Here is a 12,900-nt window from a genome sequence, read left to right on the forward strand (position 1 = left end):
GTCGGTCTTTGAATGTGTGTCTTGTATGGTTTTTGTATGAAATGAAGAAGTCTTGTGCAAATGTGTAAATGTAAAATTAATACATGTTTATTGGCTTGTCTATATTTTATCTACTGTTGTACTGGTTGAATGAATTTTATAGCCCACATTACATGCCACATATTTATGAAGCCCTTTCCAATTATTCATCAATCAATTCTTGCTTCCTCTGCTGTGTATTCCAGTAGCCCTTCACAACTGAATCAACAAAACGTTCTAATAATTACAATAAAAAGGGCGCCACTTTGAGCTACAATCGATTCTATTGCCTTTAAATTAACATTTTTACAACATTATTTCACACTTCATAAGTTCAAATTAATGAACAACATCTTTTGTGGTACCAATTTAAAACCATTGTTTCGATCATTAATTATCAACAAAACATCCCTAACCAAACACACACACATACATTGACATTTAGAGTGTAAAAATGGCTGTAAAACATACTCAACTCCTTCCCCACCATGTCCATCACTGATTGTTATTTCATTAAATGCACACTCAATTAAAGATGAGCTGAACCTTATTTTTATGATGCAAAAGCTTACGCACTTTAAAACAAAAATCATCCCCATCATTGATGACGCAGTTCAGTGACCCCCTGGGCGACATAACGGCAATCCAGTGTCGCAATAATGCTCACACCGGAGACAATCAAGGAATGTGTCCTTCAAGGAGGGGATGAGGAAGCTGGTCCCGGGGAAATATGCAATTCAACAGAATACCTCATTCAATACTCGTTAATGTTTTACGATTATGGGTTGGCTATAAATTTTAAACTCTTTACTTACCATAAACGTGAGGCGGTGGTGGCGGCGACCACGAAAAAACGAATAAATGATCCCTTGCACGAGAGATGTACGTAGATGTTAAAACAAAACAGCGATGATCATTTTGATGAGGATTCCTATCTTCAGAGGGACGAAAGCAACAAAAAAAACCAACGACCAGTAATAATGATATCGACAAGTATTCGCCGAGTTTGCCAAAATCGCCACAGGGACCGTGTAGGAAAGTGTGAAATTATTAGCACAAGCTTGGAAAAGACTCCTTTTCATCCCCCTGTGGCGTGCCGATGGGTTTTAATTAACAAAACACCAAAACGCCAAAACGCCGATCTCGCCGACTTCTTCTCTTCTTGCGCTTCTCCCGTAATGGGTTGCCATTAATCAGTGCACCAATTGCGCCACATGCGCCGCGATCGCAGCAAAACACGTGTACGTTGGTGGTGTGCCGACGACACGGCCCGGGCTCGCCTGCATTAATGATGCACATTGCAGGCAGCTCAATTTATCAGCCTACGCACTACTGCGAGCTTTTGCGGAAGGGTCAAGCTGTTTGGAGGTTCACTTTAAAGAAAGCCCTCAAGGGACCAGCTTACACACAAGCGCATAGCTCCAGGCATGATAGAACCGATGCGAATGATCGACGATCGATGCGTTCGAGAGTGTTGCGACTAACGAAATTCCGGTTCCTTCGATTTCGGTACCTCTGCGCGTAGAATAAAAAAATCTGCTCCAACACGAATCATAATAACATTTTTCTTCAAATCTTGTGCTTTTCTCACGCGCAAACGCGTTGCGCGACGTAGCCCGGCGAGACGAAAATATGCAAACATTCGTTTTTTCACGGCACATAACGAGGCAGTTGCAGACGAGTAGATGGTGGCATGAGTGTCAAACATTTCATTTTGGAAGGTTTTCATTAATATTGCTTAAATTATATTTCTTAGAAATTAGAAACATAAAATAAACAAGCAAAAATAAAGAGTTAGTCACCACCTGATCAACTAATTTATTGTCTCTCGCCGGACTCACTCGTAGTGTCTTGTTATACTCACGGCTTTGTATACGGCAGATCAATAGTTCGAATCTAATCTAGACCAAATGAATATAGAGTAGGAAATCTTTTTCAGGTTCTCAGACAGAATTTGTAGTCCAGCTTTATGATTCCCCAACCTTTATAGGACAATCCTTCTATGATTTATGTTAATAAACTTTTCGCCACTTCAACACAAAACACCGAAAAATAAAGAACAAGGAATTCTCAGCGATAGCAAAAAGGTGTGTGTAACCTTCAAATTCCAAACTCCACAGCCAAATTCCACCAAAGCGCTTGCGCGCGCAAGGTTTGACGCATCTGAGAAGACACGCAAGAATATTTTATAAAACAATAAAAAAGAGAGAAGCACATTGATAAAACGAACAGTTCGACAGCAGACACCCAACAGCAGCCACCGCCGCCGCCTGGTGCCGAAATCAGAAGGAAATAAAAGTGTGTGCAAAAAATATGAATTAAAGCTCTCCTGAAAGCAGCGAAAATTGAGTCGCGCATCGCCAAACGACGATGAGCCAAAGTGTCGCCCCAAGGGATATGACGGCAAACGGCGGCGGTGATTCCTTACGTTCCTTCTTAGCTTTTGAGCGTAACATCTCTATAAATTTCGATGCCTCGGGAAGGAACACGGTGTGTACGGGCTTTGGAAGGAGGAAACGTGGCGCAAAAACCACAACCACGAAAAAAAACGCGCGCACCACAGCAACACGCCTTTGCGTCCGGGGTGCGCACTGCGTTGCCATCGCAATCGCTCGTTAGGTTATGAATTTCTGCTTCCCTGCGTTTCGTTAGTTATCCTTTAAGTCGGGCTCTTGTGGTGGTGCATTTGTCGCTGCGCAAGTGGCCATTGCTGGCTGGAAGGCAGGCAGGCAGGCAGGCAAACGCGCATGGAAAGCATGTTTGGTGCAAAAATTTAATTAGGATTAAGCGAAGTCCGCGCTCCGGAAGAATTATCGCTTGACATAATTTAAACGACGGCCGCCTCGGCTTCGTGGGACCGTGCCAGTGGGACCCCGGTCGGGCATTGCACTGGTTATTGTTCGGGATTTATTGTGATTATGTTGTGTGCATGGGACGGGCTGGACACAAAAAAGGGCCTGCAAGACACCTGATGCCTTGTGCCCTTTATATGCGTGGTTGGCCCCGCGTGCGTTAATGATATTTTCACTTATTTGGGGTGCGTGACGCAGCGGGATGCTTTTTTTCTGGAGAGTGGTTTTGGTGTTGTGTTGTTATTGTATGCTTTTGTATCGTGTTGGAGAGTAAAAGATACATTTCAAACAAACGGTGCATTTGCTTTGGTGAGTTCGTGTTTGTGCAGAGTTTACCTTAAGGTTTTGTGCGGTAAGACCTTTAAGAAATTACTCTCTTTCGTTTTGTAATGGGCTGATCACTTCTCTTTTATTGTTGGGAGTAATGTCTTATTAAATTTCCTCCTTTTAATACCTTCTTATTGGATTATGGCATCCCTTTCTTTTCCATTTAATATGTTTGCTTTTGATTACATTATTTTATAAAGTTTTGTTTATTTAAATAGTTCTTCTTTTTTAGGTTTATTTATATATTTATTTACACTTTAAATGTCAATAATTAACATGTTTTCTTGAAATTATTGTTAATATTTTTCCAATCTCTTCTCGATAGTCTCTTGTCGAAATCCGATCACTATCAAAGTTCAATTACAAACATTAATCCCACCATGCGTCCCTGCTAACCTACATCCATATACCAATGCACTTTGCGGTTGCCCACGAATGCCCACGAAAACAACAGGCCCTTGCCCTTGGCATGATCAAACGAAGCAAAGTGCGATAGAAAGGAACACCCATTTGGTACAAGATGAAGTGGCGATAAACATTTTCTTCATCGGGTTTTTGGTTTGCGGGCAACAGGCGATAAAAGGCGCACACGATCGGTGCTTCAGGTGCCCTCGTCGTACGCATGCACATTAGAAATGATGGTCCTCTACCTTCCCCTTTGCTCCCCTTGGCTCCCATCATGATCATCCATAAAGCAACCGGCTAACCAACCGGAACCAAACCAGTGTTGTGGTTTACCTTGCGCCCTCTGCGTTTGGTGCCTTTGCGGGCCCCGTTTCAAGTGAATTCTTCTTGACCACTCACGCCGAAAACAAGCACACGAAATATGGAATTGTTTGGAGGAAGAGCAGGAGCAGCAGAAGGTGAAGAGGGCAGTCCACACAGACGCTTGTGAGCGTCGCGCAGGTTCGTCGCAATGGGTGCATTCGCATAATTTACCCCCACGGCTATCTTATCCACTTTACGCTAAGGATGACGAAATTATGTTCTACAACTCTGTTCTTCTTGGCCGCGGAGGGGGGGGGACGAGGCTGTTCCAAACTTTTCGGAAGGCACATTGACGATGAGCACCTTCAGAACAGTGTACCGTGTGGTGGGTAACAATAAATAAACGCATAATGATAACTACCTGGGGAAGAAATTCCCATAAATTGTGGGGATAGGTTTACTCCTTTTTTTTTAGCTTTGTTGTGTGGTTCTCTTCTTTCCTTGTAAAGTGTTGAGTTTTGATACGTTTATTTATTGTTTATTTATGTTAAGCTGTGTTTAAGCAGGAACTTATAATGCTACTACTTTACTTTTGTTTTGTCTTTTTTTTCTTTATTAAAATGTCAAAATAAGTCAAAATAATAATGATATTATGTCAATATGGGAAAGAGAAGAGAAGCACACAAGAAAGTAAGTCATAAAGATGAATAGTAAATGATAAAACAAACTAGTAAATGATCAACTAAATACGTAAATTGGAGAATACAAGCTTTATAAAGGAAAAACATAGGAAAAAGCACCAAAAACCAACAAAATATTGCAGACATGCATACATGTTTTCTTCTATTATTATTAGGTCTTTTTTGTCATGTCATGTTTATTCCTGTTTCTTTCTTATATTCTTCTTTAGTTTTCAAATCACTTTTACTACTTATATCTTTTATTCCCTTCTTTTCTCTTGTTTCATCTCTTCCCATCCAGTTATTAGCAACATTTAAATTAAGTAAATATCGTTCCACAGAAATCTTAATTCCCTTACCCTGGCCAACCTTAGCAAATGTACGCTCGTTCTTCTCCACCAGCACACCCTGAAAGCTGAAAAGGTGAAGTACCAGACCGGTAGATGCGCACGCCAAGACTCCGCCACTTTAATCGCCACGATCTTGACGATGATGAAGTACCACCGAAATTCCTCTTGACAGTTCGCCAAGTACACCACACACACATTCACACATACCGCCCACTTAAGCTGGAAGGAAACTCTCCCTTGACCATCACGGCGTATTCCCATGTCCCTTGCTCAGATTCTATTCTACCCGCGAACGTGCTAAACGTACGTAATGACCGCCCGCAACAGGAATAGTGAGGAGTGTGTGTGTGTGTGTGTGTGATTGCTCGTGTGACAATGTGTTTAAATCAAGCTCAGAATTGCAACGCAATGAGGGGTGAAAAAACCTCTCTCTCTCCTTCCAAGTGATTGACACCGCAAAAAGCGGAGGAAAAGGTTCTGCCAGCGAAAGGAAGAATAATGAGTACCGAAAACAAGAAAAAAAAAAGAAATTGGGAAATTTATTGGTGGCAAATGATTTTTTTTTTATTTAAGAAAAGATTGCAGTTTGTCGTGCAAGAATTAAGCTTCCTATCAATCAAGCTGTCACTCACCTTTCGCGCGAGGGGGTTAGTCGCTTCGTGCATTGCTGTCTTTTTTGAAAGATTATTCAAAGCCCTCAATGGTGGTATGAGTATGCACAAAAAAGTGCATTGTTCAGGTGCTGCTGCACACGAATTTCTGTACACGGTCAATGAATTTTTTGCGCACAATATTATGAGCTTTAAGCACGCACATGTACCCAAACACACATACACACACACAGGCGCGCGCGACTTTTCTTTTCACTTGTCTTGCAAGGGATGCGCGCTTGCTGCTGTAATGAACAAACAAGTGAAATTGATCGCCTACTTCGACCAGCCGTTACCGATGTAAGCGCGTTTTGTTTTGAATGTTTCCCATTTTTTGCTGCTGCCCGTGCTGCTGCTGTTGGCGTACGCTTATGCGCATTTCCAACGAAACCATCCGGCCGATTATGTGGCGCGCACGATGGTCGATTTATTGTGCAATGATCGCGCGAAGCATTACCACCACCGCCGCCGTTAATGTGTGGACCAAACCACATTATGAAAGTGCAGCCGGGAAGGGCGTCTCGGCCGGTGCAAATTGCATTGCTAAAAACAGTAATCATTCATATAAATATGCGCTTCACGTTGCTAATCGTTCTTAAAAAGAGATGAGCCCCCCCGCACTCGAGCTGGCCGGAAGCGGTGAAAGCGAATGCTCTCCACAGCACCCCCTTTTGCGCAAACCTGCGTAATAGCGCCAAAGCCAAATGAAAATACTTTACCGGAATAGCTCGCGCAGCCGCTTTAGTAGTAATGAAACACTTACACTGCCGCCCATTCGCGTTTTCCGCTTTTACTTTTTGCTCTGCTTTTTATTTTTTTCTTGTTTTTTCTCTTCTTCTTTTACACAACACACACACACGCTTGTTTAGGGAAAAGTGCGCCCAAGGGTGTTCTTGTTTGGTTCCAACTCAGAACTTTACCACTTTGCGGCTCCAATAAGCGGCGTTTATGAATGTGTGTGTGTGGTAATTAGAATACAGTAAACGGTTCAGCTTCTTTTTTTCGTTTATTGAGCTGCTTATTATGGGGCGATCGAAAGTGAACATGAAGGCTTAGTAAGTGGGCGTTTTTCTCGTATGACGTCAGTGCAATTAGATTCATGGTCTTCTGAGTTTTTTCTAATTTGAATTGGGTTTTTTTTGGAGTAAAGGGTTCGTTGGATTCGATTGAATTCTTTTTATAAAAGTAAAAAAATCGACTCAAAAAGTTATTTAAGAAATTACCCCACAACATTGTCCCTTCTAACTGCCTTCTCGATTACATCAACACTTATTTGTTCACTCAATCACATCACACTGACCTTGAGCCAGTTGATGATCGCAGACGCAATTGATAGCTAACGACCTCCGTTTCGGATCGCTGCAGTCAGTCAATCCACAGAAGAGAGGATGTTGCCATTTTCCATCACCAGCAGCAGTTTTGCGCTACAGTCCACGTGCGACATGGTTTATTGCACCGTGCTCAGCTGTACGCGGTTAAAGTTAAACACCTCACAATCACTCTCCAAAACAAAAAGCAAACCCAAGCGATTTCGGTACAGTGATGCAAAGAGCAGCAGCTCTCGGTGAGCTTTTTCCTCAATGGCTTTAAATTCCATTCATAAACAACCTGTAACTTCAACCCGAACCACAAGTGATACATAAAGAGAGTGAGATTGTGCGACTGTGTTTGTCAACTGTTATCGATAAAAACAGAGAGTGATAGGTAGTGCGCATGACGGGAAGGTCGGAAAAGCGACTCCGTTTTCCGCACGGTCGACACTTTTCCAGTCGAAGATGGACTAGCGTGAGGGAAGCTTCGTTTTGTTAGAACGAAGGAGGGTTTGAGTGAGAGAGATAGAAAGCAAGAGAGTGAAGTGAGTGAAAGAAAAGAGTGTCCTGTGGGAAATTTTCCTTTCCCTTCGCCGTGGATGGGGTGGTCGTGGATGGGAAAGAAAAGTTCAAAGTTTGACCTTGTTTGATTGCTGGCCCTTTGCGGTGAAAAGAAGGGCTAATTGCTTGCCTGGTTTGGTTCACAGCACAGTACAGGGCAGCTTTGTGGGTTTTTTTCCCACCCACTCAAGTAGTGAATCATTGTTTTATTGGTATCACATGAGCAAAAATATTGCATCAAACGGAACCGTCGGCCGGGTATGTGTGAAGTGTTCAAAATGATTCAGTAATATCGGCTAAAAAATTAATACAAGCTAATTAAATTAGCGCTTCCTTTGTGATACAGTGTGTGTTTTGTGTTCAGTTTTAAAGGCAAGCGTGTAAATTGATATAAAATTCAGATCTTAAGCGATGACTATCACACGAACTCAGCTCAGCTTTAATTAACTTTGCTCAAGAAAATCAGAATATTAATCATTGTCTACGCAAGTGAAACGTAAAGTTCGAACCAAACCCAATCACACAATGTCGATGATCAAATGCTGCTTCGAGCCGCTGGAGATGCCCGAGTTCCTGGACTCGTTTGTGAAAAAGTGCACCGAAGGATGTAAGTTTTGTCGCAGGGCCTATTACATAACGGTAGGAAATGGTTAATGTTTACCAAGGGAATTGGGCGAGGGGGGTTGATATGAGGGTAATGGTAAGAGCGAGAGCCATCGCGTGACTGCACGGGAACACGGTTGACTACTTCCGGACTACACGAAAAAGGTCCTCGGCAGAATAATAACTATTCGCTGTGGATGGTGGAATATCGATTTAAGGACAATTAAATAATGCACTGGCCGTTTTGGGGAATTAGAATTGATGCATTTACTTGAAGAAGTATTGAAAAATATATATCAAAAATATCAAAAACGTGGTATAAAGAATGGTGTTTAATGCTTATAAAGCCAACAGAAGAGTCAAATATTTATTTGTTTATTTTTTGTCTCTATATTTCTAAACGAATCTACACATGGAGACGCCAGATCCTACAAGACCGAATGTGGTTCAACTCCCACTCTGAGCTTGCTCTGTCCTTTTTATAGTAGTAAAATGAGACTTGTTGAATGACAAGACATTAAAGAAACGTTGCGAACTATGGAACAATTATAATTTGAATTATTTTGTGACTTTCTGTGTAATATTTATTCATTTCCACTAGTTAATATCCTTGTGAGGTGTAAATCTCTTAATCTTACTTTTTAACATATTTATAGCAACCATTCATTCAAATCAATATGTAAACCAAATACTTCTTGCATGTTTTTTCGCTTTTAAAACGCGTCGAATCGTAATTTGATTTGTACAAATCAATTTTTAAAACCTTTCCCTCGCGAAGTTGCAACGGTTTCGGGATGCACATTTTAAATCCGCTCGAAATCATGCAGCACTGCTCGACCTCCACCGGACACGGACGTTTGACAGTTTGAAAATATTTATTTACCATTTTAATGGGAAAGCGTTGAATATTCAATTAAAAATTGCATTTTCCTTATAAAATGTAATTTTTTTACAAGCTAGAATATTAAATAACTCCCAAAACACGAAAAACCCCTTTTCAAAAACAGCTGATACGGAAACCGAACCGAAGTATGACGTCATGCGTCAATCGCGGCTGAAACAAAAATCAGTTCTGCCTCTTCCTTCGCCCTGTTCGTATCACCCACCTTTCCGTTCACTGGACACTGCCTTTTGCGAAAGCGTCCCTGGTGTTTTGTGTTTCCGATAAAAATGCGCCCCAATTAGTCCCCCTCCCACACACCCAGGCGTGTGCGATTGTGATGTGTAATCACCAGCAAGGCACGGAAAGAAGCCTCTAGCAAGTAGTTTTGTTCCACTGCCATCACCGTGTGTGCGTTCTTTTTGCTTCATCCAAGTGCTCCAGCAACTCACTCCTATCGAAAATGCTAGGTAAACAGTCCGTGTCCCAAGCAAGAAATGAAAGACACAGCTTAAAGACCGAAATTCCTACCCCAAACATCATCGGCCCCGGTGTTGCTGTTGGATGAGAAAATTAATCGTGAATCTACTGATTGCAGGTTGCTGCGGTTGCTGTTCGGCGTTGCGGCCCCGCTACAAGCGGCTGGTGGATAACATCTTTCCGGCCAATCCGGAGGACGGATTGGTGAAATCGAACATGGAAAAGCTCACCTTCTACTCGCTGCGCTCGCCGGAGAAGCTGGACCGGATCGGGGAGTACCTGTACCAGCGCGCCTCGAAGGACATCTACCGCAAGCGGTACAAGTTCGTCGAGATCGCGATGGAAGCGATGGATCTGCTGCTGATGGCCTGTCACGCGCAGATACTGAACCTGTTCGTCGAATCGTTCCTGCGCATGGTGCAGAAGCTGCTGGAGGACACGAATCCTACGCTGCAGATCATGGCCACCAATTCGTTCGTGCGGTTCGCGAACATCGAGGAGGACACACCGTCCTACCATCGGCGGTATGACTTTTTCATCTCCAAGTTTTCCTCCATGTGCTACGGCAACAACGACGACATGGAGCTGCGCGACAGCATCCGGATGGCCGGCATCAAGGGGCTGCAGGGCGTCATCCGCAAGACGGTGTCGGACGATTTGGTGGCAAACATTTGGGAGAAGCAGCACATGGAGAAGATTGTTCCCTCGCTGCTGTTTAACATGCAATCGGGGCCGTCGAAATCGACCGACACGGAAGCGACCCCGTCGACGCCACCGTTGCTAGCGGAAGCGGTTCTGCGGGAGCTGGTCAGCAGGGCATCGTTTGGGCATATCAAATCGGTGCTGAAGCCGCTGCTCACGCATCTGGACCATCATAAGCTGTGGGTGCCGAACAAGTTCGCGATCGATACGTTCCGCATTGTGATGATCTCGATCCAACCGCAGTACTCGTACACGGTGGTGGAAACGCTCATGTCGCACCTGGACCAAAATCTAACTTCCTCGCCCAAAACGCGAACCTCGCTTGCGGTCGTGCTTTCCAAGATTATTGCCATCGCTGCGGGTGAAAGTGTCGGCCCATCGGCACTGGATATTATTAACAATCTGCTGATGCACCTGAAGACGAGCGTTAGCACGCAGCACGACGAATCAACGCCGGAAGAGACGCAGTACCAGGAGGCACTGATCAACGCACTGGGCGAGTTCGCCAACCATCATCCCGACTATCAGAAGATTGAAATAATGCTCTTCATCATGAACACGGTGCCGGATCCGTCGCACAAGAGCAAGGGTGACCATCTGCTGCAGAACATTCTGCTGAAGAGTTTGCTGAAAGTGGGCACCCAATACCGAACCGTTTCGTTCGAGAAAGCATTCCCCGTATCGTTCCTGCAGCCGCTGCTCAAGATGGCACGGGCCGCCTCCATCCCGATCCGCATCATCGTGATGCAGATCTTCCAGCAGCTGCTCGACCGGCACCAGAACCAGCATCTGCTGAACGTGATCAACGTGAGCCACTATCCGACGCTGACGATCGAAACGCCATCCCGGTCGGACATACTGTTCACGCACAAGTACGGCTCGAACATACTGCAGGCCATCATCGAGAGCATGTCGCAGGAGAACCATCTGGAGGTGCTGAAATCGTCCTACAACACGATCGCACTGGTGATCGTCGAGATGGCGTGCGGTGAAACGATGCAAGAGTTTCTGCTGTTCATATTGGGGTGAGTTTCCTTATCGAGTAAGATGGCTGTCATGTTGTCTTTCGTGGGAGAAGAAGCTTCAACAAGATCTCCATGGTGATGTAAACGTGTATGGGGCTTGCTTCGTATTTGGGCAGAACAACAATCTTAGTAGCCCTTGTCTCTCATGTCTGTCTGTGCCTTTGACGAGGCTTGAACTCGCTCCATTCGATGTATGCCGTAACGGCCGCGTTAAATATTATTTATTATTCAATTTTTATTGAAAAATATTATTCAAATAATGCTCTCTTACCTTATAATTGATAATTGAATCAGTTTCAAATGATTTTTAAGTATCAATTTCGCACTTGAAAGCAGAAAATAGCGGTTATAACATACAATCAACTCAAAAGTCATAGGTCAAACGAACTGTTTCATCCTTCTCGTGTTTGAATTCTCCCCCACCAAATTCAATTGATTTCTCTTAAAATATCCACGCAAAAAAATCAATATCCGCCCTCTCTTTTCCGAGGACACTTCCGCTTCATTCTCTAAATCGAACGAATTCAATTAGCTCTTCACTACCACCCCCCGTAATGACCTTTTTCCCATCTTATTCACACCAACATACACACACAGCGTACAGCAAGTGGCCGTAACCGAGGTGGAACTATCGCCAAAGCATCGCTGCAATCTGCACAGCATTGCCATTTCGCTGCTGATCCTGCTCGGACGCTGTACCGGTGTCGGGCCGCTGGTCGAGTACGTCGAGAAGCTGATACAGGCACGCAAGGAGGAGGCTTCCTATCTGCTGCCCCCGCTAATGGACAACGACAAGAGTGCACCGAGCACGCTGAACACCAATCTGCCCCATCTGCTCGTGGACAAGCTGGCGGTGGCGGAATGTTTGCAGCAGGCCGGGCTGGAGTGCAACCGCGTCCAGACAGGGACACCGTACGCCCTCAACCAGACGGACATATCGGCGCACCGTCACTCGTGGGTTGACACGCACAGTAAGTCATTGATTTGAGAGGATTGTTTGTGTGTCCCTTTTTTGCTAAAAAAAAATCCCCCACCTCCCCAGGTGCCGTTCGGAACAGTGTGGTCGATGCGAGCTACAACGACATCGAAAGCGTCAGCAGCTCCCCGGGCGTCCAGAAGCGCTCGCTCGCCTCCGAGTACAACTTCGAGTCGATGAAGCGCGTGCTGGCCGAACCGACCGAAGCTTCGAAGCGTGAGGCGCGCGAAAAGCAGATGCAAATTGGGCGCACGTTCCGGGAGACGGCGTTCGAGGATTTGGTACGCCGGACCGAACCCAAGCACGACGTCATCCAGAACAAGCTGAACGAAATCTTTAACGCCCTGTCGGCGGAACGACAGATTTCGGCTTCCTGCGGTGTACAGGCCGGTTCGCTGCTGCTTGCCGCCAACGGGGGACTCAACGGGCCGTCGATGATTGAGCCGGGCAAGCATCACTTGGCGGCCGGTGGTCAGCGGCCAATCTACGAGAATAACTTTCCGGAATTGTTCTTCTATTAGATGGTGGTAGTTTAATAGAGAAGTATTTGAATTGGTGAACTTGTTTCTTTATGAAATTGTTGGATTTCATCACAAACGTGGTGTTTGGATGAGTTTTGTTCCTGTTTTCATTTATTTATTTGGACGTTGGCATTATTGCATACGTAGGTAATGGCTAAAGAATTATTATTATTATTTGAAATATATATCAATGGTTGTCTTCAATTCCAAAAATTACAAAAATGCGTGTTGTGTTTTACAGAGTTTTCCAGGAGTTC

The 12,900-nt window shown here is 44.4% G+C and overlaps 1 protein-coding gene across 2 annotated transcripts; it reads left to right on the plus strand.

The window, feature by feature from the left end:
* Positions 1 to 7,350: 7,350 nt before the first annotated feature.
* On the plus strand, positions 7,351 to 12,856 carry LOC120902381 (protein EFR3 homolog cmp44E). Of its 2 annotated transcripts, none has more exons than XM_040311090.1 (4): positions 7,351 to 8,063; positions 9,538 to 11,146; positions 11,744 to 12,117; positions 12,189 to 12,856. In XM_040311090.1, the coding sequence occupies exons 1-4, from the start codon at positions 7,982 to 7,984 to the stop codon at positions 12,641 to 12,643; spliced, it is 2,520 nt and encodes an 839-aa protein (XP_040167024.1). In that variant the 5' UTR covers positions 7,351 to 7,981; the 3' UTR covers positions 12,644 to 12,856. The 2 variants fall into 2 exon arrangements, with proteins under 2 accessions (XP_040167024.1, XP_040167025.1); XM_040311091.1 differs by lacking the exon at positions 7,351 to 8,063 and adding an exon at positions 9,103 to 9,409.
* The last annotated feature ends 44 nt before the right edge of the window (positions 12,857 to 12,900 follow it).

The sequence above is a fragment of the Anopheles arabiensis genome, chromosome 3, assembly GCF_016920715.1.
Source record: "Anopheles arabiensis isolate DONGOLA chromosome 3, AaraD3, whole genome shotgun sequence".
In the NCBI taxonomy this organism is placed as follows: domain Eukaryota; kingdom Metazoa; phylum Arthropoda; class Insecta; order Diptera; family Culicidae; genus Anopheles; species Anopheles arabiensis.

Bases quoted from the DNA above. Each gene is read 5' to 3' on its own strand.
- LOC120902381 (XM_040311090.1), top strand. From the start codon at position 7,982: ATGTCGATGATCAAATGCTGCTTCGAGCCGCTGGAGATGCCCGAGTTC. The intron at 11,147-11,743 runs GTGAGTTTCCTT...ATACACACACAG, and splicing joins TTTCTGCTGTTCATATTGGG to CGTACAGCAAGTGGCCGTAA. The intron at 12,118-12,188 runs GTAAGTCATTGA...CCACCTCCCCAG, and splicing joins CTCGTGGGTTGACACGCACA to GTGCCGTTCGGAACAGTGTG.